A 27,190-nucleotide genomic window follows, 5' to 3' on the forward strand; every position below is an offset into this window, starting at 1 on the left:
TCTTCGCATAATGTGGGGCTCTGTTAACTCAAAGCTGCGCCAATGAAGCTGAGCAAATAAAACTGATATGTATTATCAGAAACGTGCCAAGATTTATTACTACAAAATTAAATTAAATTAAGGAAGCGATTAGAAAAGCTTTCAGAATAATGACGACAATGCAGAAACGGAGAAGTAATATTACACGTTATTAAAATTTACAAACTAAAATTATAAAAGATATTTTAATTCACATGCTTTATAATTAATAGAGTATATTTTCGTAGCTTTGAGAATAGACGATTTTCTGCAAAACAATACCGGTGTGCAAAAAATTTCAGCGGCATTTCTAAATTTAGCTTGAAATTACTTTTTTTTTCCGATCGGTTCGAAACGCTCTAGAAATCGAACGCGTGTGCGATGAGGAAGATACCGATGCTGTTCGAAAGGGCATTGTTGTTGCCGGCAGGAAGCGCAGAATTGCACCGGAAATACGGTGAACGCACCGAAAGAGCCGAGAGAGGAGCTGCAAGACTAGCGGACCAGGTGAAATCGGAGCCGTATTATTATCGGCACTCGTCCTGCCTGGAAAGTGCCAGCCCGTTCTGTTGACACTGATAGCCGAGGTAAACATTAATTCATTCCCGTATCGTCATACCGCGCGTATGTAACCGAGTATCCGAAGCAGAAGCGGGTTTCATGACAACTGTACCGTGTAGAATTTATAGCGACACTCAGTCGCCCTCTTCTTATTTCGAGAGAACGAAGAAATTTAATCGCTCGGAAACATGATTTAGTACGTCTATGTAATTAAGTGATTCCGATTTCCAGAAGTGCCTCGTTTTGTTTAAAGACCAGTTTTTAAGTGTGACGCCCGATAGAGAGTTATATTAAACACCTGATAATGAACATTCGAGATGTAATTAATTATTAACTCTGGAGGATAAATCATGTTAGGAGTAAGTTTAAGAGATTAAAATAATGGTAATTTGAGCAGTCTATTCATTTGAACGTAATCGTAAAAGGAATAACTGAGACAGATGCGTAATTTTAACAATCGTCGAGCAACTAAAATCACATGTTAACCTCATCGTCGAATTGTCAATGTAATAATACGTGACGTAGTAATCATTTACCGTTGTCCCGTGATGTTCCGCTCTATTGATAACCCATGCTATCTGATTCACATTCTCAAGTATCGAGTGTACATACAAGAAAATAAACGCAATAACAGCTTCGAAGTTCAAACGTAGTGACGACATGTCTATATTTGGTCTGTGACATTGTGAGAATGGACTGGGACCATTTTTTTCGACCATTTTTATTGCGACGTTAAAGCTATTCACATCAACGTCCCACGTGTGATTCAACTTTGCGAAAGACTGAAAACGACAATCTACAATTAACTATTGCGTTAAATCGCAATAATAAAGTTAGAATTAAATTTGTGTTGAGTTATTTAGTGCCCCGTTATGTGTAATAAAATAATAAATATTAATGTATAATAATAATAATAGCGCTTGTAAAATGATATACATTGATATGTAATAAAATATATATATATATTAAAACCTTAAATATTAAGATAACATATGTATAATTCCGTAATCCATTCTCCGTAATCCATAATCGTATCTGAAATAGAATGGATTGCGCCGCAGCGCAGAAAGTGCATATTTTTTCTATTACGCGTTGTTTCTCCTTTGCAAATGACGAGGCTTGTTGAATCATCTCCACTTCGCTTCGATTATGCATAACACCTTGGAAGCGAAATAGTGATGAACGAGAAACATTTTTCTACGCGTGCAGAAGGATCTTTTAATATACGATTACACACGCGTAATTATCCTGTGAAATGTATAATCTTTTGTTGAACATTCCACGATGGCTATACATATCTTTCTCATTATGAGCACGTGTGCTTCAATACATTTTATGAAATGTCAGCAACATATATGTGTACATACTTGCCTAAAAAATTCTGAAAAATTCTTACACGAATCGCAATTATATAATTATAATTAATATTCGTAAAAAAAAAAAACTAAAACACGACGTTTTATTTCATGCTCCGAAAGATCAATTTTACTTCGCAAAAGATTCTGATATCCAGATGAAAACAGTTTCGTTAAAAAAACAAAAGTAACATACATAAACGTATTTGCATAGTTTATCACAATACTGTCGGACACGTGACAATCACAGCTGATATTTCATGGTTGAATTAAAACAAAACTGTAAGTAATTGTGTCAATTATTCGCGAAATAATTAGGCGAAAACACATACGAAGGTTATTAGAAAAAATTGAAAAAGATTGCGCGATTGCAATACAAATATCTGTCTGTAGATTTGTATGAAGTTGATTTGCTGATGTATGAAGTTGATTTGCTGATGTTCGATATTCCTTTCAAACATTAACAAGTCGAAGCCCGCTGACGCTTCAGTGTCTTCGTCAAGGAAAACTTATCTCCGTGCAAACTATTCGCGTTCTTCGAAACGAATTCAATGTTTCACTTTATTGTTCTATATTATAGAATCTATAATATCTTACAAATTCTCGATGCAAAGCCATATGTGAGCTCGTGCCAGCGGCTTTTCTAAGAGTTCGAAAAAGCTTCAAATGACTCAGCCATTAGATCGCGGAACGCAGTGCGTTGTCGACTTGAGACTTGCATACTCATCCGAATCCAGATTTGCGCAACAGAATTGCTGAGCGTCAGCGGGATTCGTCGCTATTGAGTCGTCACCGCGACACACTCGAAATCTGTTTTTAATGGCGATTGTAATCTCCGTATAAATTTTCAGACGTCGCAAATAATTTACGAGAAGATTATTCCGTTTTGCGGGCGGAATGTACGCCTCACTTTTTTTTCTTTAATGGTTTCGGAAATTAATTTCGAGATTTTTATCTATGTCGGTCCATGGAATTGGAATGTGAAGTCGTTTCGGTAAGTCGTGATGACAAATTGTTAGAAAGCCGTCAATCACATTTAGATAAAATTGCCGAGATGAAACGTACATTTAAGAACGAATATTCAGTATATAAGCTGATCTTAAAAATTTCGTAAAGTAAACTGATCCATATTCAAACTAACACAAATTAAATATTATTCATTATTAATCTCAAATGTTTTTTTTTTCAGTAATATTAACATTTAATTGCAGGTTAATTTTTGCGTACCGCATTTATGAATTGTGTCGCTTACATAGACAAGTTGTAAAACTGTTTGATATAACGCGTTTTTCTTGTGTTTTGTTAGAATTTCCCAAAGTAATGATCTATCCCTCCGTTTTTACAAGCAGAAGTTTGATTTATATGTTCTATAATTACTTAAATGTCGATTAGACAGAAGATAAAGTTTGACTTTATCTCATAAAATAAATATTACGTAAGATTGTATAAATATCTTTACGATGACTTAACATTACCGATAATATTGTCGGTACACCGATCGGTTTCCGTTTGTCCCATGGCCAAATGTTTATGAGACGCAAGGATATGACGACTGTGTCGACACACACATCCTCCTGTCCCTAAATATTTATCTTGCGTGCTCCGGCAATGAACAGACGATTGGAACATTTTTTTAGTTGTCACGTTACTACGAAATTCTTAGCAAAAAGGATAATTGGTATAATGTACGAGAGAAAATATATAAATTTATGTTAAACAAATAATAATACAAAAACGCAGTTATATTTTTATATAAAAATAAAATAATATAAAATAAAAAGTTAAATTAAACGCAATTGTAGATAAAATTTTATTGAAATTTGTATATATAAGGTTCAAATCAGTATTTATAAGAATTTTTATAATAATTAAGCGCGTTATTACGATTTTGTACTCTTTATTATAACAGACTTCAATTAAATCTTTACATTGATATGACAGTGCTGACGGACGTATTCTCAGACCATGATAATGTCCTAATTAATTTCGAAAGGATTGCATCATCCGGGCTTTTATTAACGGTGGAATACTTCGTACATTAATTGCACATCGATACGATCGATCTCTTGAACGACGATTCTTGTTTATTCTCGCCAAAATCGTGTCTAATTGCTGTTCAACGTTCATTAAGGTGCGTGAGTAACGCCACCATGCAAGGTCGAAACGATCTTCCACTTATCAATTTGACTGCCGATGAAATTCACGGCTGGAATTGACCCCAATAAGTCTACTTTATTCCGCCTAATTAAGAGACGGTTTGAATATCCGGTAAACAAGCACGCGACGGCGTCCCATTCGCCATTACGAACGCGAACCTTTGCACGATTCTTTCTCTTTAAGTAGTAGTTGGTAAAACTAAAAGAATGCGCTTCACCTGTCTTACGACGAAGATTCGAACATGAAGAGATGACGAAATGCGCAAAGAATTCAAAATATTATTTTTTATATTATCTGTTTATTACATCTACGGTCTGATATCGATACATTATCTGATATACTCGTAATTTTATCACATCATATTGCGTGCAACTGAAGATTAATTTTTTATTTCTTAAGCTCTATCAGGATTATGAGATTACAACATACTGTAGGGTTTTAAAAAAGATAATGCTAAATTAAATAAAACAAACAAAAAAGTCACTATCTTTTAAGTACGTGTTGATAATTGAATTGACATTTAAAAAACATTTAAAAAGATATTTTGCTTGGAGTCCGTAGGAGATTTTAACTGCATAACTATAAAATATTTTTTACACTACGAAATAACATGATTCTTTAAAGGTGATCTAAGTGCTCTTTGGTTTTTTATTTCTTGCTTTTTTCCTATTAACTTTTTTGCGCACTATTTTACAACATTCGTGTTTCTTGTCTTTTTCGGAATTTGTTTTACTCTTATCTCGTCAATTTCGACAAAACAGTGCGCGAAGCGATAAAAAAACAGTAAGAAAAAGGCAAAAAAAGGAAGCAAAGAGCACATTGTAAATTAACTTTTATTCTTTTTCAAGAAGTTCTGTCCTACTTCGCCATATCTATTATCACGTATCACCTCAATAGAAAATCGCGGTAATCCCTGCGTAATTGCCGTAACATTTGCACAACGACTCGTTTATTGCTGACTCCGCAATCTCCACATTTTACGCGTATAGAGATGCGGCGGAGACAAAGCAGCCGCTGTTGGATGCAGGAAATACTTATTACGGTAATCAGTAAAAACAAGAAGAGAGATAATTGTTTCAAAGAGCCATAGCACGATGTTCATATTGATCTCATATTTCGTTTTTATTTTACGTAGTGCAACAGGCATAAATTAAATAGGCCACAAAGGAACTAAAGTTATTAATTTTTACATCGGCCGAGTGATGTCAGAAACGCATTAATAAATTCCAACATTAGTATTAGAAATTAGTATTGCGAAAATTTCATAAAAACAAACGCATATGCTATAAATATCGTTAAAAAATTGTTTATTATAGATTAAAAAATATCTATTAAATATCTCATATGATATTTCGTTTCTTATTATTTTACATATTATATAGAATGCATCACCTAAGATTAAAAGCCATGGGGTCGTTAGAGGTTTCAAGTTTGGTTCTGGTCATCGTTATTTCGGTGACGATGCAGCAGAATTTATGCATTAAACACGTACATAAATGCGGCAAACAGCGATTTTCTTTTTCGTGCAAACACCACCGGCCGACCGGCGACTGGTCGGCGTCGCGTTAATAACTTGTTAATTTCACGATGCGGTAACGTAATCGCTTAATACACACAAACCCAACACGCGGATTACACGCGGAACAAGTTCTTAACGGCACAGCACGAAACGTGCACTTTTGCGACGACGTTTCCTGCATGGAAACCGGCAAAAGTCGCCACGTTGACTAAGAAAAAGGGGGAGGGGGGGATGGCCGTATAAAAATGAAATGTGCAATCTTCCTTACGTTTTACGATTGCCGCGGCTTTGGATTGAACTGGATGGTCAGATAATGGGATCTAATACTGCGAATGGAATTTTTACTTACGGGATTAATCCGGCAAGCAATTTATTACCCAATTAATTCGAGATGTTGCGTAATGTGCAATTACATCTCTGAGAAATAAATAAAAATTCTCGAACGTGAGCCATAGCTCACGTACGAGAATAACAGCTGTTACGGAGTTGATTCCGTAAAAGTACCACGCGGTCCTTTCCGTTCTTGTTTAATTGCCGAGTGTGGTAATTTTGCTTGAAATAATGATCTATTAGAAATTCTAAAAGTAGCGATATTACGACAACTGCGGGAAAGGGGAGGGCAACTTTTTCTCCTTCGTTCTTCTTGTTTTTTCCCTTCTTTATAAAGAGATGTGCGACGCGTTTCGTAAGCACGCGAGATACAAAGTTAAGGGGACACAATGTTATTCGATTTAAATTTACGACGACGATTAACTGTAATTACTGCGGTGAATGACTTCTCCCTAGATGACCCATTGCGGCGTGTGAATGAATCATTGGTAACGTTTCCTGCAGGCGTTAAGAATCTTCGTAGCTTTCACGAAACGCATTGAGCAACGAAGTATTGCGGGATTTAAGGTTCCCGTCCGTTCTTCCATCAGAAGCTTCGAGTTTGAACCGGTCAATTACCTTTCCGATGCTTAACGAGCGGAATGAGCACAGAATTGATTAACATATTTCTTTTTTTTCTTTTTCTTAATAAGACGGATGGCATGCACCCGACGCAGCCTGTATCAATTACATGACTTATATACGCCACGTCCTTGATTTTATGTTTTCGTTAGAAACTTTATACCGCAAATTATACCGTAGATCGTTTCAGTTGGAGGAGCGAGAAAATGTTAACAATAATTTCTTTATTGCGAGGAAAGCCATTGCTAAGGACCACTTGAGTGCACGATGTATCTACTTTTTTTTTTTTCATTAATTAACAATTGAAGCCTTTTAATTCGCTGTAAATATGTTCAAGTAGCCGGGAAGAAGATAACGCGAAAGATGAGAGACGCCAGGGAGGACGCTAATACGCTGTTACGCGATATGTAGTACGGAAACAGGTTACTGACGGTGGGTCGGCGAGGCTAGCCGGTCGACATGAATGGAAGGTGTTATTTCACGAAAATGCCGTACAAGCACAATGCAACGCGGTATCTAGCCGCGGTATCTCAAGCGCTTTGTACATGAGACACACGAGAAACGCGCGCCGACACAGGGTGTCCTTTGTAAATTTAGACTTAATGGCCTTTATACTCCCACGTGTCACATTCGTCTTCCCTCATCCTCCGTTATGCGAGTCGCGCACCGTTCTAATACCTGTTCGACGAGGCTATATTTACCGCCCCATTGTCCCCCCTCCCTCCCCCAGGGCGGGGGTTTAATGTTTCATCGCATGAAATAAGTATGTCCACGAGCGATATTCGTAAAAGTTATGGGAAGTATAACCTTAGGGCATTTATGATATGAAATATGGAGAGGCTTGTCCGCATTCCTCGTGCGATAGTAGGCTGCAAGGTTCGGAGTAGATCTGTATCTAACTCTAATAGAATGATTTGGAGATATTTAATAAGGAAAACGCATAATGAATTTTAACGTATTATCTCAAGATAACGAACAGACACTCACTTTCTTAATTCTTTTCCTCAATATAGAAAGCTTCTTAATGACTAAAATTATTGGCTTCCCTTTTCTGCTACATTTTTTAATTGCAATTTTAAAGACTTGCAAAATAATATAAAGAATCTTATAATTGTTTAATACTACACTGTTAATTTCCATTGAGTCGCCATTGTTCCTACCCAATATTTGATCAATTTGACTAAATGAAGTAGTTAATTTGACTAATATTGAGTAAATACTTACTCAATATATCGTTGATTCTTTTAAATTTAACCTTCGTTGATTTGATAAATTTAATCTTATTGGGTAGAAGCGGTGGCAACCTATGAAATCATTAGAAATGACTCAATTGAGTAAAATTTGACACTACGAGTTTAACAGGGTATTAAATAAAAAATGGATCACTTTTATACTCGTAAATTTTATGTACTGAATAAACTTTGTACGATTTGTCGTCAATGTTCGATATTTCGCATCTTAGAGTCGTGTAAGGAACATCATCGGGGCAAAATCGCCGCTGCACGTCGGGCGTGAAATTAAGCGATATGAATAACTCGCGAACCGAATGTAAACAGATAACTTAAAGGATGATGAATAAAGAGTCACGCCACGAATACATGTCGCCGGCTGTATCGATAATTCGCAAAAAGATTGATGCGAGTTTGGCGCGACGCGACGTAGCGTTGTCGCGTTTCATTGAACTTTAATTGCATCTCCGTTCAAGGAAGCAAGTCAGCGGAGAACATGAAATTAACGGAACACACGCTCTCTTAATAGAAATCTGGACTAACGAAGAACGCATATATTTTCTCACACGCCTATCTATGAATAGCTTCTAATTTAAAAGCGTTCATTAGACTAATGATGCCGCGCCGTCTGTATCGAAAGCTCTAATTTCATTGACGATTAGATTACTCGGTAATCTTCTTTACTATCTGGTATGAAGTATAGTTTAATGTAAGATTTAAAATAAGATATTCTCTCTCTCTCTATCTCCCTCTCTCGAGCATTGGGAATATACAGATATGATGTACTATTTGCTAAAATGTAACATTTTATACAAGTTACATTTCCGAATTGTACGAAGTATATTATCTATCAGTGATAGATTGACGATCGACGAATTGGCGTGACGAAACTTTATTCCAGAATGTGCAAGGATACGAGTGTCAATAATTCACTTTAATTTATTTCCATTTGAAAGGCTGTTTGCCATACCGCATATGAGTACCGCAGACGCGATTTTTTTTCCCCCGGCAATTTCCGTCGTTAAAATACGCGCAGCTGCGGGTCATGGATGTCCGGACGGTCACCGCTCTCCCTTTCGCGGCGATTAATCTCCATGAGCAATATCGGCGTACGAAGGAAAACGCAGAAAAACAGTTAATAATCGTCGTTATTGCGAACGATGCGGTGTGGGTGCTTAGGCGCGCTGGAGGTGAAAGTGACGAGCGCACACTACGAAGATCGTATCGTCGTGTAAAAACGATTCTGCCGGATGGAGAAGCCGTGCACGTAACACGCGTGTAATCTACGTACGTACGTACGTATGTATGTACGTACGGGAGCAACGGGCGTAATAAACGTCTCTAAGCCCGGAGGTCGGCAACCCGCGGCTTTCTTAATTAATTAAGTAAGAAACACACAAACGCGCGCCCCGTCCCGGTAACGCATCCATCATAATTTCCTCAGCGTCGCTTTCAAAATGTACACGTACGTTGTTTTACCGTCGATTTCGATTTAGTCGCTTTCGCGATTGTCGAAATAATCGTCGACGGCTCGGCGGAGTCATCGACGCCGTGGTGTAACAACAATTCTCCACGCTTTCGTTATAAATTATAGATAATTGTATTAATAGAAATTACGGGGAATTACGTGTCGTCGTTGTGCAACACGTTGATCGAAACACCTTTGTAAGCGGGGCGCGATCTTCTGTGTTCATGGTTTATTTTTTTCGCTAAGAGATAAAACCGATTTCAGACTCATCAAGGAATCGTTAAAATGCCCGTCTAATGCCCGTCCGGTTCGTTCGGCTTGTGCGCTGTGCAGCGTGCGCTTCTCGCAATTGATGATTGCACGATTCACCGGTTCGCAGAAAAGCATTCTCGCGCGATCCCGGCGCGAGGAATCCGAGCGATTTACCGCAGGTGATCGACGCGGGCTTCGACGAGCCGATCGATTTAAGTTTCCGCTCCGTCGACTTAATTCCCTCGCAACACATCTTTCCTCTCCCCCCCCCCCTCTTCCCGGACGAAATGCAGAAGGCTGCACGCGCCAATGCGCATTCCGCGGCAGAAGAGAGAAAGGGAGAGAATGAGAGATGCATCCGGACGGGGGACCGTTAGCTTTACGTGCATGCGAACAATTCTATGGGATGATACAGTTACGTGTATGCGCTTCGTCACGCGTGTTTGGTAATGATTTCTGGTTTCAGAGATCAGCTTCAGTTTCGCATCACGATATCCTGGGATATCGTTTGGTTCCCCAGAGATGAATTATAATTAGCCGCGCAAATGCAAATTGCATTTTTCGTTGCATGTCGAGGAGAGGAGCTTCGACGATAAATCACGTTAGGATTGATTTATAAATAATTTTATGCGAGGTATATAAATACAAACCGCACAAGTCCATTTCGCTTCAACTGGCAGATTCTACGCGCGATTGACGCGCAGGCTCCTCTTCTCCCTCCATTTAGTTATTACGTGACGCAACACTGTCCAATTTTCGAAATTGTATGTATTCTCGTATAAGCCGCAGATTGAAACTCTATCAAGATGAAGTTCACTTTCTAAATTGACCAAGAAATACGACTTTGCAATTCGCTTCTCGAGAGGTCTCTCTCTCCGCCAGAGAACAAACTCTCGAACGTTAATTACTCGGGAACGACAAAAGCCTCGACACCTTTGTCGAGATAAAATCGAATAGGGAGAGATCACACAAAGCGACGGAAGCGAGACATTCCGCCACTTACGATGCTAAACACATTTTCATTGCGGAGCTTTTTTTTATTTAAGCGTCATTTTCCCGGCGTGTTGTTTTGCAGCACTCCCGGTTTATGCCTATCGACAGCAGCAGCCGTTACCGTTAAGTTACTGGCACAGCGATATAAATTGTCTGAATTATGCATTAGCGTCAACAGGCGCGATCCAGCCGCGGTCAGCCGTGTCGCCGCGTTTATAATTCGCTATTTTTATTGGTGGCACGCGAAACACGCGGGGGGGCGGGGAGTCGTTTGGTTTGTCGCCGTTCGTCAATTTGTCAACGACGACGACGACGCCGACGTGGCGTCGCTAATTATGCCTAGGTCGCCACGTATCAACCACCTGTTCCCCGCCTATTCTCATCGTCGTCGCTCCGCGCGGCGGCGGCCGGCCTCTGCGAGGCGTCGATTCCCATCCGCGCGCGTTTGCATTGAATGCGCTTTTCAGACGGCCCCATTTAGCGCTAAATAATGCGGCGGGAATGTGGGTTATTCCCTCCTTCCGCAGTCGCACCGTTTTCTCTCACGTTATTCATCGCCATAACTATGTCCCCTTGCCCCCTCCCCCCCCCCACTCATCCCCTCGCTGTACCTTTTAAGGTCATTTATCGCGCCGGTGGGCACGGTTCTTTTTCTGACGTGCACTTCGCGTAAATCAAACGCGGCTTTACAGAAACACGGCTCGGAACGTATTTCACTTTCAAACGCATTTCCACACGTGTCTGACAGAGACACTTCGTTTGAAGCTTTTAATTACCAAAAACGCAAAACAAAATTCGTTGAGGGATCCGATTAGTGGGCGTCTCGTTGTAATTATGAATGATTTCACATGATATTAATTATGATGGCGAGACGCGCCAGACGGGAGCCACATGCGGTTCCGTCGTTGCGAGTGGCAGGGTGTGCAAAAAATTGCCGATGGAGCCGCGAGTTTTTGCGATCAAATGTCAAAAGGAGCATAATATTCTGCCAATTCTGCTGTCCGCAACGTGTGGAGCTCCATTCGTCGGACGTCCATATTTCGATTGCGTAAAGAATGTGCCATTAAAAACAATACGACGGTCGCATTATTGTCAAGTGCATAATAAGCTTCTTACTTATCCTTCCGTCTCTTTCTTTATCTCTCTCTCTCTCTCTCTCTCTCTCTCTCTCTCTCTTTCATTGCGCTTCATACGTCCCCGACAGTTTACAATGCATCGAATAACGATCCCCGGCTTGACGTCACGAATGGCTAGAAAGCCGGCAAGAAAAATACATCCTACATTCCTGCATGTGTCTCTGACGGACTTTACATTCACCGCCGTGTTGGCGAATGGCTTCAACCTGCTCGTCGCGTGAGCCAAATAAAGCGTCGTCGTGTCCGCCACTTCATACCGTATTCCGTCGTCGTGCGCGAAGGGTCACGTCGAAGAAGGGTCTGTCGCTAATTAGCCTGATAGGGTCGCTATCGGGGACGATCTGGGGGATCTGTGCGACGCTATCCTTCCGGTTCCGATTTCGACCGGAAATTTATGCAGGCTCGTTAAGCAGCTCGACGACATTATTATGCCCATTTCGAATTCAATCCTTGCATCTTATCTCTTGAATTTTTTTATTTATTTATGGGAGACGTATTTCTCCTCGATGATGGATTATTCTCTCGCGGGTCACGAGGCAACAATAGCGTGCTCGGAGAACTTATCCTTGGAATTCTCATTTCGTAGAGTAAATTAAATCCAACGATCGTGTGTTGGGAGGAAATTCTACACGTCCATTCTGATGTTCATAACGTTATAACAAATGATCTGTCTTCGCGATAGAGTCTTTACTATCGCGGTGCATAAATGTAACTGTAATTTATCTTTTTTTTTTTTTCGTGATGCAAGCAGTTGATGCAAGCGCAGCCGTACCGATACAAAACGGCACCGACAACCCGGTGATAATTTGTCATAAATTCACTTAATCCGCAAATGCCACGATAACGTATCGGGAAGTAAACGTGTTACGTGAAACGAATTCTTTTCCTTTTCGACAACGCCCCGCAAATACGGCTTGCGGCTTGGCCTGCCAAAGAGGTGAAAGCATTCACGTGTATATAATTTATTATTAAATACCTGCCACACGTGTGTAAGCGTAAATTATACGCCAGTTTCTTGGTTCACGTGCTCTCGTTCGCGACGAGAAACTCGTATTAATTAACGTGCATGAGAAATTAATTGGAAAGTGATAATCGTTCCTAATTATGCGCCTAATTATGGCATACTTGAAACAATCGAAATCAATCGTCAGACGTCGTCATCATGGCGTTTCCACGCTTTGCGTAATTACCCTCCGATTAATTGCAGAGCCCGTCAAAAGTCCACCGTTGCATAAAATTGTCAATGTCAAAGATTTTTCTTCGGGGAAATAACAAAAAAAAAAAAAAAAACAAAAAAAATTAGAGGCCACGAAGGTGTGCAACCAGCACGCACCTGGGGTTGCCTAATCGCCCGAGTGATTGTGCAAAATCGACGAACCGCTTGAATTCCCTGGAAACCTCGCGCAGGTCTCGATGAGATCGATGGTCGTTTCGCGAGGTCGCGCGAGTTTATCGTGCCTCTTGGAATGTGCAGCACGTCTAATGGAACTACGGTCGCTTTCGAATCCTTCGGAATTCCGTGTCGTTGCCGCCGGGCTTATCCTTTCGACCACACAGCCACGATCGGGCTGTTGCGACTATTCGGAATTATTTCATTATGTAATCGCGTAGTTACATGAACTTGATCCGTTCCGTTGATTAATTAATCGGCGGTACCGCCGTATCGCTAATTGAGCCGTCGGCTTCCGCGTTTGTTATTAGCAAGGGATTTTTGTCGAATTACGAATAGCGACAGAGAAACCCCTTCTTCCCGCCCCCTCCCCGCGAGACGTAGGTGCAAGTGGCAGTTAGCGTATTTCTCGCGACGGTTTCGTAATAAAATAAAGACGATAAGATAGAGTGCGTGCTGCACGAATTAAAAATTCAAACGCGGAATTCTTGGTGACCGCGCGTTATATAATAGCGATTTCAACGCTGGATGGAAAGAGAGAGGAACGGTAGTGATAACTCGATAGCTTGCAGCGCGCGCGTTGAAAGTAGTCTCGATAGCTCGCTTGACCTTTCTGGCGTCTGGAATTCGACATAAGAAAATTAATACCGTTGATACCTGTCTCTCTCTCTCTCTCTCTCTCTCTCTCTCTCTCTCTCTCTCTCTTTCTCTACCCGATGTGTTTATCAACAATTTTACTTCTAGCGTGCAAACTTTGTAGGAACGGCACGGCCACACTATCCTCGATATGCGCGGAATGTGAAAGTGAGCACGAGAAGAGAATGATATTAGGTTTGAAAAAAAAAATCTAATTGTAGAGCGTGCCAGAAAATTGTAATTGCGGATATTGAAACTTGCGTTCATAAACGTATACACACGTGTATACGTGAGGCTCGAAACATAAGCGCGCGATGGCCGCGTTCAAGCCGTAAAACTAAACGTCTATAATTTTATGGGTCGGCGACGTAAAATTCAATGACCAAAGCAACATTGTGAGACGCGATTTGCAACTAGGACGCGCCCCGGCTGTGTGCAACGACCGGGGCGCGAAAGCGGCGTTTCATTAGTTTTACAGTAACTATTCGAAACGCGTCGCCGCAAAGTTTCTCCTCGGGAAACACTCGTGAGACGGTCGCGGCTAGCGGGAGAGGCTTTTTTTTCCCTTCCTTCCTCGGTGAATCGCGCCGATCGCGCCGGTTGACGGAAGGCGGTGGCTCGAGAGTCGATCGTGGGCCTTGAAGACCGCGTAACCCGAGTCGAGACCGCGCCGCCGGTCTCGGGGGTCCCCCCGTCGTATGGGTCCCTCGCCAAGGATCGCCCCTCCGGATCCGCGGCGGGAGGGGAGACGCGCGAGTACAGGCTCCTAGAGCGGTCCAGCAACTCCACGGAACACACAGGCATGCGGTTCACGCGCGCGCGCAACAACACGCACACGCGTACGCTGGGTTGCGTGTACTACACGCGCACGGTAGTGCGCGCGTATTATACGCTACCACACCGCGCACGCACACACAGCTTCCGCCTCACGGAGTTACAGCATCGGCGCGGCGCGGCGCGGAGATGCGCGTCGCTGGCGAAAAAAAAAGATCCATTCAGTGTTACGGTATTATACGCCGTATTTATTATAGGGCGCGGAGATGCACCCCGGAGGGATCTGTCTAGAACCGTCTGACGACGTTTAAATGCGATGCAACGTGTAAATCCCCGTCGCGAACACCCGCGATATTCTCTCGGCGTCCCTCGGACTTTCAATTCTCGTTTCTCGACCGTCGGATCTTGATGCATTGGCTGTCAGCTGTGGGATGGTTTTGGTCTTCAATTTTCAACCCCCGTGTCCTTAATTCTCTCACTCGAGTCTCGGCCCCTCGGAGTTTTTTTTTTTTTCTTAACATTCGGCCTGCAAGTTTTAAGTCTCGAATTTCAAGCCTCACGTTTCACAAGCACCCGAAGTCTGAGGCTAAGAGTCTCTTTCTCTCTCGCGTGTCTCAGATTTAAACTCTCAAATGTTTTTCAATACGTTCTCTGAATTTATTCTCGAGTCAGTCGTATACTTTATTACGTCGCGTGACAAATTTGGAAATTTTGCTAACTAATCACATCCCATCATGTACGAGGCAGCGAGACAAATCGTTTCTAACATTCCTCCGTAATCAGATTCATGTATTCAATTTTTTTTAGGGGAGGGGGAAGCAAAACATTCTCGCGAATGTACCACGAAATCTACACTCGGAAGAGTCGGGAGAACACAATGAGTTCGTTAACTGTCTTTCCCCTTCATTTCTCTCCTCTCTCTCTCTCTCTCTCTCTCTCTCTCTCTCTCTCTCTCTCTCTCTCTCTCTCTCTCTCTCTCTCTCTCTCTCTCTCTCTCTCTCTCTCTCTCTACAAACCCCTCTCTATGAATCAGTTGTAGTTACGCAGGTGCACGGTTTCGTTATATGACGACGTCCTCTCTTTTTCTCTCCTCTACGGAGTATCTGCAATTCGCAATTGCATCACTCATTGTTCCTTGCGTGGAACGCACACCGGAGGTTGATACCGACGCGAATACCGTTCGTGGAAGGATCGAAGTACCGCTCTAATTTCACGTACACCTAAGCCGAGATCCGCACCCGTTATAATCGCCGCCGAGAGAACTCGTTCGAGGTGAGGAAAAGGAAAACTCGCGGACCGGTATATTTTTTTTTCTAGATTCCACTACTCGTCGCGCCGGCCTGTAAGAGATATCGTCTGGCCGAGGAGACAAATATTCTTCCTTTTCCAGAAGTATGTTTACCGGATATTTTATACTTTATCTACTCAAGATTAAGTTCCTCGATAATTGACCGGGAAGATGGTATCAATATTAATGAGCGATTTAATGTCCGCACTGAGAGAAAAATGTCGAGAACCAAAAGATTTCTTGTGACGTTTTCTTCGATATTTACTGTTATAAAAATTGTTATTTGTGAAAATAAAATATACATTTTTATAAAATATTCCGTGAAATATACTTCTAAAATATATCACTGTAAAATATATCTTACTTAAAGAGATAACAGCGTGCGTAAAATAAATAATTTATTTGCTAGAAATAAAACTTGTATTCCGCCTTATTTAAATAAACTCTCCATTTTTCTCCAATAAAACATTTATTGGAGAAAAATACTTAAAACTTTTTTTATGGAAAATAACGTATATTTTACTCCAAAAATTTTATTCCTAAGAAATAAACCAATTAATAAGAAAAATGTATGTATTTCATAGAAACGTATATTTCGTTTTTCACAAATAAATTTGTTTATAACAAATAAATATTAAAGAAAATGTCACACAAAATATTTAGTTCTCAATACTTTGACATTTTTCTCTTTGTGTCTAATGTGATATATTCGAAAAATGTAGGTCAAAAAAAAATATTAAAATATATTTCATGTCACGACAAATAAGATTTTTATTTTTTATTTTTACTTTTGTCTTTAAGTCGGGATAGGATAATATTGTGTGCTCGCTGTTGTAGCTGCAATTCTACAACTAATTTTAATATGCATAAAAAGAAGCATTTGTATTATTATGAATAGTTATGAACTGAGTAATTCCAAACGGTAAATAACATTTTTTTAAAGCTAATACAAGGCAGAGCTTGTTAATATATTCTTACAACATCGCTATGATTTATATGCTCGCAGTTATCATATACATATACTAAGAAAAAAAGTCGAAATATTTAGAAGCAAATATTGACTCCTGTTTTTATATTAACTCCTGACATTTTTTTTCAATATTTACTGGTTATAAAAAAATTAATTAATCTTGATAAACTTACTGTCAGGTAAGAATATCCCTATATATCTAAAAAATGCCTTCATTTTTTTATTAAATAAATAAAGACAGATATGTATTTACCTAACCTAATAGGTTAATTTACCGAGTAGTTACAACAATCGATTTTTATAATTGATTCATTTATTATACTACGAATAAAATTTCATTTCACCACATTTAAATAAAAATTTATTTCAGTAAACTAAATTCATATCCTACAAATAAATTTGTAAGTATCTTTTCATCAGTGTAGCCATGACAGAAAGACATTGCGAGCAAAAAAAAATTAAGCGTGACTGGAAAAACGGAAGTCGTGTTCTTGCATACGCTCTTTAGAAATCGAACAAAACTGTGCAAGGTGCCGGTAGGTTATTATGTCAGAGATGATTTATATAAAACGCTTCAAGGAAACTCTATTATGCAGCTGTAGGAAAGAATGTTAGTTTCATTACTGCTAATTTTAGAAATTTACTCTGGAATTAAATTATAAAATATTTCGTGGAACATTGATATGTGTGTGTAATGTTGTACGTGACACGCTGATTCAAACGTGAAATAAGCGAAACTAAATCGATCAATTAGGCGCAGAAAATTGTTAAAATATTACGTTGCGTCGCTGTTCAAATTATCCCGATGATTATTCCGCGTTAAAATCATCGCAACATTTGTCACGGAAAAATCGTCATGGACAATCACTTCATGCCTCAGCCAATTATATCTGGAATCCGTTTATAAATGACGATTGATGCCTCAAGTAACGATTATATTTCCTATTACGCGTCATATTCATACTTACAGTGATTTAAACACAACGAACATATTAAAAATTGTATATTTTTGAAGATAGAAAAGCTCCTTTTTCTCTTTTCTAAAAGATAATGAAATAACATAAAACGCGCGAAATTAAATTATCAGATTTAGCTCATAAATCAATTTCTTCTTGAGTTTGTTTACATATGTATTAAGGTTAATCTGTAATGTGCTCTCTTTGCTCCTTTGCTTTTTGCCCCTCTACTTCTTCACTTATCGAAATTGGCGAGATAAAAGTTAACGGAAGGAGACAAGAACAGTGTTAATAAAGTCGCGCGAAGAGGTGAAAAAGGTAATAGGCAAGAAGGAAGAAACCAGAGGCAGCAGAGAGCACATTGCAGATTGGTCTTTGAGGTTTGTCGCAAGTGGGGGAGGGGGGGGATAATTGAAAAAGCTTCCGATCACTCGACTATTACATTATTCGGGACAGATGACTAACAAAGCTCCAAGCTCTCTATGCAACAAACAACATGCCGTAATCAATTAATGGCTAACCGGCGATAACCTGCCACCGCAGAGTATATCGCGCGACCTAAATACCCTCCTCAACAATTATCTTAGACATTTATTGTACACCAAGCAGCAATCCTTTACTGCCGGAGCCCGCAGTTGTATTCGCTTTGCCTACGAGTCGCATGTTTTGGAGCAATAAATAAAATCACGTGGCATTTCGGTCGAACCGGTTTCTAATTGGATGCCGATTACAGATACAATCGCGCGGATCCATCACGATTTTTCTCCCGGCGCGAGGTAGGAGTCAAAGCGGGCATCTCCGGCACGATGTATACCTATACGGCTACCGGCTCTCGCGGGGCGAAAACTCGTTCCGGTCGGCTCCGTTCGCCGATTTCGCAACTTTGGATTCCACGGACGCACGCACGTCCGTGCCCGAGTCATGCCTCGAGATACCTGAAGATCGATCAACGCGGGGGTACACGAGCCGATGACCGCTGCGCGATCGTCGGCGGTCACAGCCGTCGGTTTACATACGGTGGTAAATACACACCTTCCTTCCTTGTGTGGCGCGTATGCGAGTTATCCGAAAGCCGGAACGGCGATCTCTCTCCTCGATCGGTGAACCACCGTGGCAATCACCGTGTATGTGTGCTCGTGTGCGTGTGTGCGTGTGTGTATCACCAGAAAAAATCCACCAGAAAAAAATGCACTCCGAAATTTCTCTCTCTCGGTTGTCGTACACTCGCGCACAGTTCGCTCGCGAAAAGTTTTCCGCGTTCTTTTTCTCTCTCTCCTTCTCCCCCAATATTCGAACGTACTCTCTTCTTCGAAAGAGCAAACGCACGTCGGCGGGCGCGTGCGTGCACGCCTCGCTTCTGCGTCCGTTGGCGAGTTCACGTTTCTCTCTTTCGCCGCGCGTGAACCGGCGTAAACCAAGCCGAGATCTGCGCCAATGCCTCAGCGGTGGCCACGGACTTGCTCCTCGCTCGCTTCGGGCTTCGGGCCGCTTCACGCGCCAGCCCTTCTCCTCCACTCGCCCTCGACGTTCTTTCTCCCTCCCGTTCGCCAGACGCGCGTTCCCCACCCCATCAAAAGACGGGTTCCCCCACTCTGCCGCCTGACGAACGAGTTTCCTCTTCCCCCTCCTGCCCCTGGCGAACGAGTTTCCCCACTCCACGTGGCAAACACGTTTCATCGGATATGCTTGTGATATGCTGCAGGGTCCTTGGGCTTTTGTTTATCGCTCATTTTAGGCAGTTTTCTTTCATTTTTATCTTTTCTTGTATAACAGATTTTGAATTGGCAAGAGCGCAGCAAGGAATCGTAATTTAATGTTGAAACTGACTTCTGTTTTGGTTATATTTGCTTCAATATATCAAATACAATTTATGTCATGGAAATAAAATTTATAATTAAACAAATGCATTTAAACAAACAGTTTTATATCTTAATTATTTTGCTGCCAATGAGTGGTCCTTACTAAAATTTTTATAGATTTACATTTATGCAAAGGTTTACAATGTCAGCAGGAGTAATGGTATATCCACACAAACTTGCATAAGCGCATAAGCATATGCATAAGAAAATTGATTGGTCTACAGGCACTTACATAAGAAAATAAACCAATCGAATTCCTTATGCATATGCTTATGCGCTTATGCAAGTTGTGTGGATATACCATTACTCCTGCTGACATTGTAGGCCGTGTATTAAATTGCAATATTTAGCAAAATATTAATTTTAAAGTTTGAAAACAGTGGACATTATTATTAAAAATATGTAACATTTTTTTGCGTTAGTAGAAAAAATATCAAATATTTTTAATAAAAAATTAAGATATAAGTTAATAAAAACATCACTGGATCATAAAACATAAGACCGGATCTACAATAGGTGTAGTAAGCCTTATGCCACCAAGAAATTGACCAATTATAATCGAATATGAGAAGAATAATCGAAAATAATTGGTTAATTCCTTATGGCATAAGGCTTACTACACCTATTGTAGATATCCGGGTTAAAGGCACAAGAATGGACAAGAACTAAAATCACTGAGCGCTCCGTCTGCTTGAAGGCGCCCATTACTATATATGGTATACTCAATCTATCTATAACAACCATGTCTATGGTTGAGCCATTCATGCTACGAGCTTCACAGCCTTGACGGCTCGATACGTTGTAGTTTATGGACTTTATAATTGCTGTTTATGGTTATGTAGATATATCTATAATAAGTGCACGTGGATTTAATTTTTCAATGTTTATAAAATACTAATTTAACAAGATTATTGTTAATGTAATGGCTAACGTCAACGTTCTTAATAATATTATATCTACACTTGATAGTATTCGATCGTTGGAACGGTTGGAACAAATAAGAAAGTAAGTAAGATAGTACATTTCAGTATTTAACCTTTATAAATTTCATAACAAAAATTTATACATTAGGTACAAAAAAGTTTGAAACAAATTAAAACTATTTTTCTGGAAAGGATGAGAGAAATTTGTTTTGAATATAATTTTTTCAATTTTAGTGGGAAAAGTAAAGTTGACATAACAGCTCTTACCAAAAATGTTTATGATTTCACCAAGGAACAATCCTGTAAAGATGGGAATTTTTATAGAAATACAAATGCATTACCAGAATTAGTCACTGAAGGCTTTGATGAGGAGCAAATTTGGCAGCAGTTAGAACTGCAGAATGAAGGCGAGATAGCATACTTTTGTAAGATTTTAACAAGTTTATCTGGAAGTGAAAGGCTGATGGTCCCAATAAGCTCTAGGAAACCTGAACTTGTACAGATTGAAAATGATAATTTAGACAAAGAAGATGAAGGCATGTCTGATGAGAAAGACTCAGAAGAGGTTATAAGAACTAAAAGTAATTCAAAGAAGAAAAAACGTAATAAGTCCTCCATTGTAGATGACAAATTTTTCAAGTTGCAAGAATTGGACGAATATTTGACTAAGGAAGAAAGAAAAGAGAAGCAAGGAGAGGACAATACTGGATCTGATGATGACTCTCTAGATTTATTTAACGATATTTCTGAAGATGAAGATGGAGATAATGCTGAAAAGAAATACTTAAAGTACACAGATTTCTTTGATAGTCCTGAAAGTGAGAATGAACGAGTTGGCGAAAGCAAAAATTCAGATCATAGTGATAGTTTTATGGATTCTGAAGAAGAAGGATTAGAGAACGAAGAAACAGATCTCGATGAAGATAATGAAGATCAAATGGTAAACAAAAAAGTAAGGTTTAATCTTACCAATGACTCTGATGAGACAGATAGCTTAGAAAATAAAGCAGATCATAATAAAGATAAGGAAGAAAAGATCAAAGAAGATCTACAGCCAAAATCTACTTTGGAGGCTCGTCAAGAGAGACTGCAAATGAGAATTAATCAACTGGAGGAGGAAGCTATTAGTGAGAAGCCATGGCAATTGAAGGGCGAAGTGAGTGGTCCAAGTCGACCACAGAATTCTTTGCTGGAAGAATTTGTGGTTGTCGATATAAACACAAGGCCAGCTCCCGTAATCACCGATGAGACCACTATGAAGCTGGAAGATATAATTAAGCAGCGAATTAAGGATAAGGTTTGGGACGACGTCGAGAAGAAATTCAAACCAGTTGAAACACCATTGGAATATAAGAAAAAATTGATACTAGATCAAGAAAAGAGCAAGGAAAGTTTATCACAAATTTACGAAAAAGAATACCTAAGACAAAAGCAAGCATTAGATCCAGAGAATAATGAAGAAAAGGAAGTAATGCCACAGTTGCATAATGAAATTCGACAAATGATGCGTTCTCTGATGTCCAAATTGGATGCGTTAGCTAATTATCATTATACTCCCAAAATGGTAATGTTTTTCATAATTTATATTAAAAGTAAATGAAAACTTATATAAATATGATATTTAACCCTTTGTGATCATCTAGCATCCAATAGAATTTCTAAAAAGCTTTGTATCTAAGCTATTATTTGAAAATTAGATTTTTTTTCTCATATTAAAATCAAAATTACATCCACTACTAGATAGAACAATATTTCAAGTTTATTTCAATATTTTCTTTTAAAATAATGAAAACTTATTATGGCAAATAAGAATGTGGGCTGGGATCCATTATATCCCAGAGAGATTGGTACAGAACTTTTCAGAAGCGTGACCACGAAGGGTTAATGATGTTTGGAGTGGAATGACTATTAACAAGTGCATTATTTATTTTAAAAGAAGTTTTAAAGTAAAAGCTATCCTTGCAGTTTGTATAAATACTTTTCTACATTCGTTACAAAATGTTTATGTTTTGTGATACTCTTAATTGTTTTCAACATTTATAATATGATTTCTGTTTTAGGCTAAACCAGAGATTAAAATCATTAGCAATATGCCTGCAGTTAATATGGAAGAGGTGGCACCTGTCGCGACCACTGATGCTACTCTATTAGCACCTGAAGAAATTAAAAGTATTTATCATATTATATTTAATACGGCTATTGTTAATCTAATAATATACTATTTTTTAATTTTTCTTAAAATTCTTATTTCCAGCCAAACAACGCGGCGATCTTATTGGTAAATCAGAACGAACAAAAACTGACATGAAGCGCGAGAGAAGACGAAAGAAGTCAAGGCAGCGAGCCAAACAGCAGGCAATGGAAAAGAAAGACAAATTGCAATCAGGAATCGCTAAAAAGTACAAGGATAAGAAAGAAAAGGCTGCGTTGCTTAAGAAAGTAATTAAAGATAAAAACGTTACAAAATTAAATGAATCTACGCACAAAGTCGCGAAGTCCTCAACTGCATTTTTTACGCAGTTACAAGATCAAGTAAAAAATAAGATTAAAATTAAAAAAGATAATGTGTCCAAGAAAAAGGACGTTGTTTCAGCCGTAAAACTGAAATTATAATGTTATTTATTATTTTAAATTTATTTAAGAATAAAATGAAAATTTTTGTTATATTTTTCATTGTGCCCTATGAAGAATTCTATATATATTGTTTGCTTATTACCTTTTTTTCTATTATCATTAATTACAATCATAAAAAGAAACGCAACTAACGAAAATTATTAAAAACCTTACAGCAATGTAAGTTCTTTGCACTCTGCGTAATGTAAGATACATATGTACACTAAAAATATTTTTTATAGCTTTATTGCATGATATACGTATGCATTTCTAACATCCTTTGCTCTTTAAATCATATTAATCGCGTTTTTTTTCTTGCGGCGCTATAATACGTGGATATTGTGCAAAGGAATATGTAACAGTGGATAAGGGATTTGTGAAGTAATCTCTTTTTTTTTTTGATAGAGACAAAATTCATACTTAACATTCGCATATAAATATTGATGCCTGCATCAGGCCCAATATATTAGTTATTGTCAAAAATGGTGGTACTATTCTCGTCACGATGTAGGATGATTAAAAAAAATCATGCGTATATGTATAGTCCATATATTAGTGAAAAATGTTCCCAATTCATCATGATATGCTGCAATTTCGTTTCAATGTGCTCGTCAAAATTTGCTAAAACACGTACAAACGCGCTAAGTCACACGTGGTTACTTATAAATGCAATTATTCGTATGTGTAACATTATCTATATTTTTTTTCTTTAAGAATATCTAAAAACGGTGTCTTGCACAGAGAAGCAAAGGTGGATTACACAGTTTCTTTGTACATTGTCAATGTCTCGAACGATTTTTTGTCGCGTGTTGGTTTATGATTGCACTGTTTATAATTACAAAGATCTAAATTAAAATAATTAAGCTAACCTTACAAATCTAACGATAAGCTGGTATTAAAATTACCGTGATTTGTGTATAGATTTTTGATTGAGAAGTTTTTTAAAAATACTTTTTCTTATTGTTTAGAGTACACTTCTGTTATTTTCATTTTTCTTTTTCTTCGTTAAATATTTATCGAATCGCATGATACTTCAGATAAAATTGTCATGAAAATTAAAATTACGTCACTTTATTTATTTGTATAATAAGCACAGATGCTTACATATGTTTAGAATACATGTAATAAGGCCATGAATATTCATCTACAGGCCCTTCACTACTCAATCAACTTTATGAAGAACCGCCACCACGAGCAGATTTGATAAAATTGGAATTAATTTTTTAAATTTAATTCCAGATTCATTAAAGTGCAATCATTTAAATCATTATAAGCATTCGAAAGCATTCATCGGTTATTAGCATCTTCATCGGTTGCGCATTTAATTTTAAATGTAAAATTTATAAATGTAAAACTTTGTTTTATATTTAGTAGCTTATGCCAAATGTAAATATAGCCCATCTGTGCGTATTATTCATTTCGAGCACTAATCAATAATCGTCATAAAGGTACAGTCGCCCTTGATGTTTTAATGATATTTTCGCAGCGAAATCATGCTCATCTCTATTTGGATAATTACCTCAAACAAATGGAGCGCATGTCGCGACGATCGTAACTCCATAGCATCTGATACCCATGACAATGAATCAAAAATCTCGGTTATAATATACGTATGTATATGTAAATAATCCGGTAGACTAGGCTGTCCTAATCCCAGTGCGATCGTTTTTGCATAAAGTCTATATATGCGGTGCTAAATTGTTAAATCGCGCTTCTCCTTTCTTCGTGAACGATTCTCCGGATGTTGACGGTGAGGGTGCACATTGCGATGCCCAGATCCCCAAAGTGGTATCGAACAACCGGGGAAAGCCTCGAAGAGAGAGAATTCCTCTAAAGCAGAAGCTGCTTTTCAGAGGCGTGTCGCCTATCTCGTTGCTACTCGAAATTAGTGTTGAACATGTTCAGTTCCTCGAAACCGGACGAGCCGCCCTGATCTTGTAACATCTGCAGCATGTCGGACAACTCTTGCGGCTGTGTGCCGGGTCCGGCCTGTCCAGGATGTGGTGGTTGTGCTTGTGCGGACACCTGAGCGCCGGTCTGTCCGTCCGGTTGCTGCGTCTGATGCTGTTGACTCTGCCAACCCCACATACCTAATGACAAATTTGCACGTTTAATTATTTACATTTTCGTATAGCATCTAGAGAACATAATAAAACAAAGTACGTCGGAAGACTAACCAGGATTATTAGGCACTGTTGTGACTGCATGATATTGCTGGGTAGCCGGTGTTCTAGCGCCGCTACTGAGCTGAGTGTACGTCGGTCCGCTTGGTGATCTCGATGGACTTAATTGACTGTATTGGTAACCTTCTGTCACAGGTTGCTGTTAAAAAAACGTAATTGACGTTTTAACATTTATGACTTTTTAAATCTACTGAAAAATTGAAGAATTAAGCGAATTACCTGTCTTCCAATTGCCCATCCTTGTGGAGTTGGAGATGTATTTGCCGGCTTCTGAATCCTACTTAAAACCGACGAAGACGCGCTTTGCTGTCCAGGTGACCCATAAGCTATCGGTGATTGCGTCGTCTCATAGTTCTGATATACGTTTTGTGTGCTGGACGGCCTCGGTTGTTGCGGACCTGCAAATGACGTATATGCACTACTGGTCATATCGTCTTCGGAAACGGAGACGAGGCCATATAAATAGAGAAGAAGAAGCGGAAGATGTGTATTTAATATTTGATGTTTGATATGCAAGAAATAATAGAGGAAATATGTAGTAATTGTCTTACTGGCTGTAGCTACAGTGGCTGGATGTTGCATCATGTGATGCGCGGAATAGAGTGGATCCCTGGCAGGATGTCTTTGAAGGGAATAGTCTATACCAGGTTGTCCATACGCAGGTACAGCTTCGTTCTCCGTTTGACCGTCGCTACTAGGATGAAACGATCTGGAATAAACATGTGAATATTTTTTTCCATACGAAACAGAAGAACAAGATATAAAATTCTTACTTTGCATGTGTGTTTGTGAAGACGATGTATTCAACGTCCTCGTTGAACGGATTTAAGAATGCAAATGCTGACGTTCTCAACCACACCCAGTCGCGATTTTTAGCTCGAAATCTGTACATCACAGACACAACTTGTCCTTTCAGCTTCAATACTAAAAAGCGAGCCATAATTAATAACATGATTAATAACATTAACGAAACATTTAAAAATGTAAGACGTATGGAGCTTTACCTTGTTCAAAACTTTCCCGCATATGTGTCAGATCTTCCGGATGATAAAATTCGTAGCAAGGATGACCTAAGAGTTCCGATGGACTATACCCCAAAATTCCACCGACTCTTTGATCCACAAAGGTAAATTTACCTTCTGCAGAGTGACGTGATATAAATTCTATAACATCAGAAACATGATTTATGACAGAAACTAGTTTTTGTCTGTGCTGTTATATGAATAAAACGAATATCAATTTGAGGAATTTTTAAATTAAATCGTTAATAGGGCGATACTTACCGCTATTGCTATTGGAACCTGCTAAGTCGCTACTATTTGGTGTGCTAGTGACCTGCAATCGCCCAATGGCGACAAGGCAGCAATGCGTGGAAGCATTTTCATCCGTAACCACACCGTCTGGACCAGTTTGAACACCGCCTCTGTCACCTAGACCCACACCTGGTACACATGGGGGAACAAAATCACCTACAGCGTAAAATCATGAATCAGTCCATGATTTCCCGTTGATCGGCTTAAAAAAATCGTCTTATATACTAAAATTTACTGCTAAAAATCTAATACTGATTTCACACATCAAACACATAAGTTCGTGTTAAATTTGTGTTGCAATAAAATATTAAAATGTTAGAATACTATTTTTAAAAATCGATATTGCGCGTATAAGTCTTAAGGTTCGAAAGTTGCAAAGCGATTTATTACATCTCTATCGCATTTAATGTGTGCAAGAAGCTGTATCTTTTTTTTTTCAAAGTAACCGATAAGATTGAATTAATCAGCGGTTGTCACAAAGCTATCGATGGAACAAAGAGAGTTACGCACGTGATCATGAATATTAAACAAATATGTTAACAGCCGAGAACTACTCGCCACAATTCTTAATGGTGACGACTTTCCATTCAGCGGTTAAATGAGTACACCGAAGAGACCGGAAAACGTACAATAAGCAGTAAGGAAA

The 27,190-nt window shown here is 39.1% G+C and overlaps 3 protein-coding genes across 6 annotated transcripts in view; 1 reads left to right on the plus strand and 2 right to left on the minus strand.

Moving 5' to 3' along the window:
• The window catches only part of LOC105833457 (spectrin alpha chain), a 63,036-nt gene extending 43,846 nt beyond the window's left edge, over positions 1 to 19,190 (minus strand). Inside the window, exon 1 of the mRNA XM_012675210.3 lies at positions 18,686 to 19,190. The gene's annotated coding sequence lies outside the window, so the exon portion shown is untranslated. The remainder of the gene's footprint in view (positions 1 to 18,685) is intronic.
• Positions 19,191 to 20,259: 1,069 nt separating this feature from the next.
• On the plus strand, positions 20,260 to 23,272 carry LOC105833458 (U3 small nucleolar ribonucleoprotein protein MPP10). Its single transcript, XM_012675211.3, has 4 exons — positions 20,260 to 20,517; positions 20,670 to 21,999; positions 22,496 to 22,604; positions 22,690 to 23,272. Exons 1-4 carry the CDS (start codon positions 20,435 to 20,437, stop codon positions 23,046 to 23,048), a joined length of 1,881 nt encoding a protein of 626 aa, XP_012530665.1. The 5' UTR covers positions 20,260 to 20,434; the 3' UTR covers positions 23,049 to 23,272.
• Positions 23,273 to 23,583: 311 nt separating this feature from the next.
• Positions 23,584 to 27,190, minus strand: part of LOC105833459 (aryl hydrocarbon receptor nuclear translocator homolog) — a 37,407-nt gene continuing 33,800 nt past the window's right edge. For 2 of the 4 annotated variants that reach the window (XM_012675215.3, XM_012675212.3), the window contains 7 exons: positions 26,515 to 26,700; positions 26,236 to 26,394; positions 26,005 to 26,155; positions 25,783 to 25,940; positions 25,451 to 25,629; positions 25,226 to 25,370; positions 23,584 to 25,138 (listed from right to left, as the gene is read on the minus strand). In XM_012675215.3, coding sequence (XP_012530669.1) covers positions 24,924 to 25,138; positions 25,226 to 25,370; positions 25,451 to 25,629; positions 25,783 to 25,940; positions 26,005 to 26,155; positions 26,236 to 26,394; positions 26,515 to 26,700 — 1,193 coding nt within the window. In that variant the 3' untranslated portion in view covers positions 23,584 to 24,923. The remainder of the gene's footprint in view (positions 25,139 to 25,225; positions 25,371 to 25,450; positions 25,630 to 25,782; positions 25,941 to 26,004; positions 26,156 to 26,235; positions 26,395 to 26,514; positions 26,701 to 27,190) is intronic. The other 2 variants (XM_012675213.3, XM_012675214.3) reach the window with 2 other exon arrangements.

Source organism: Monomorium pharaonis, chromosome 4 (genome assembly GCF_013373865.1).
Source record: "Monomorium pharaonis isolate MP-MQ-018 chromosome 4, ASM1337386v2, whole genome shotgun sequence".
In the NCBI taxonomy this organism is placed as follows: Eukaryota; Metazoa; Arthropoda; class Insecta; order Hymenoptera; family Formicidae; genus Monomorium; species Monomorium pharaonis.

Excerpts from the sequence above, each read along its gene's own strand:
- LOC105833458 (XM_012675211.3), top strand. The coding sequence starts at position 20,435 with ATGGCTAACGTCAACGTTCTTAATAATATTATATCTACACTTGATAGT. Across the intron at positions 20,518-20,669 it reads CGGTTGGAACAAATAAGAAA|TGGGAAAAGTAAAGTTGACA; the intron begins GTAAGTAAGATA and ends TTTCAATTTTAG. Across the intron at positions 22,000-22,495 it reads ATCATTATACTCCCAAAATG|GCTAAACCAGAGATTAAAAT; the intron begins GTAATGTTTTTC and ends TTTCTGTTTTAG.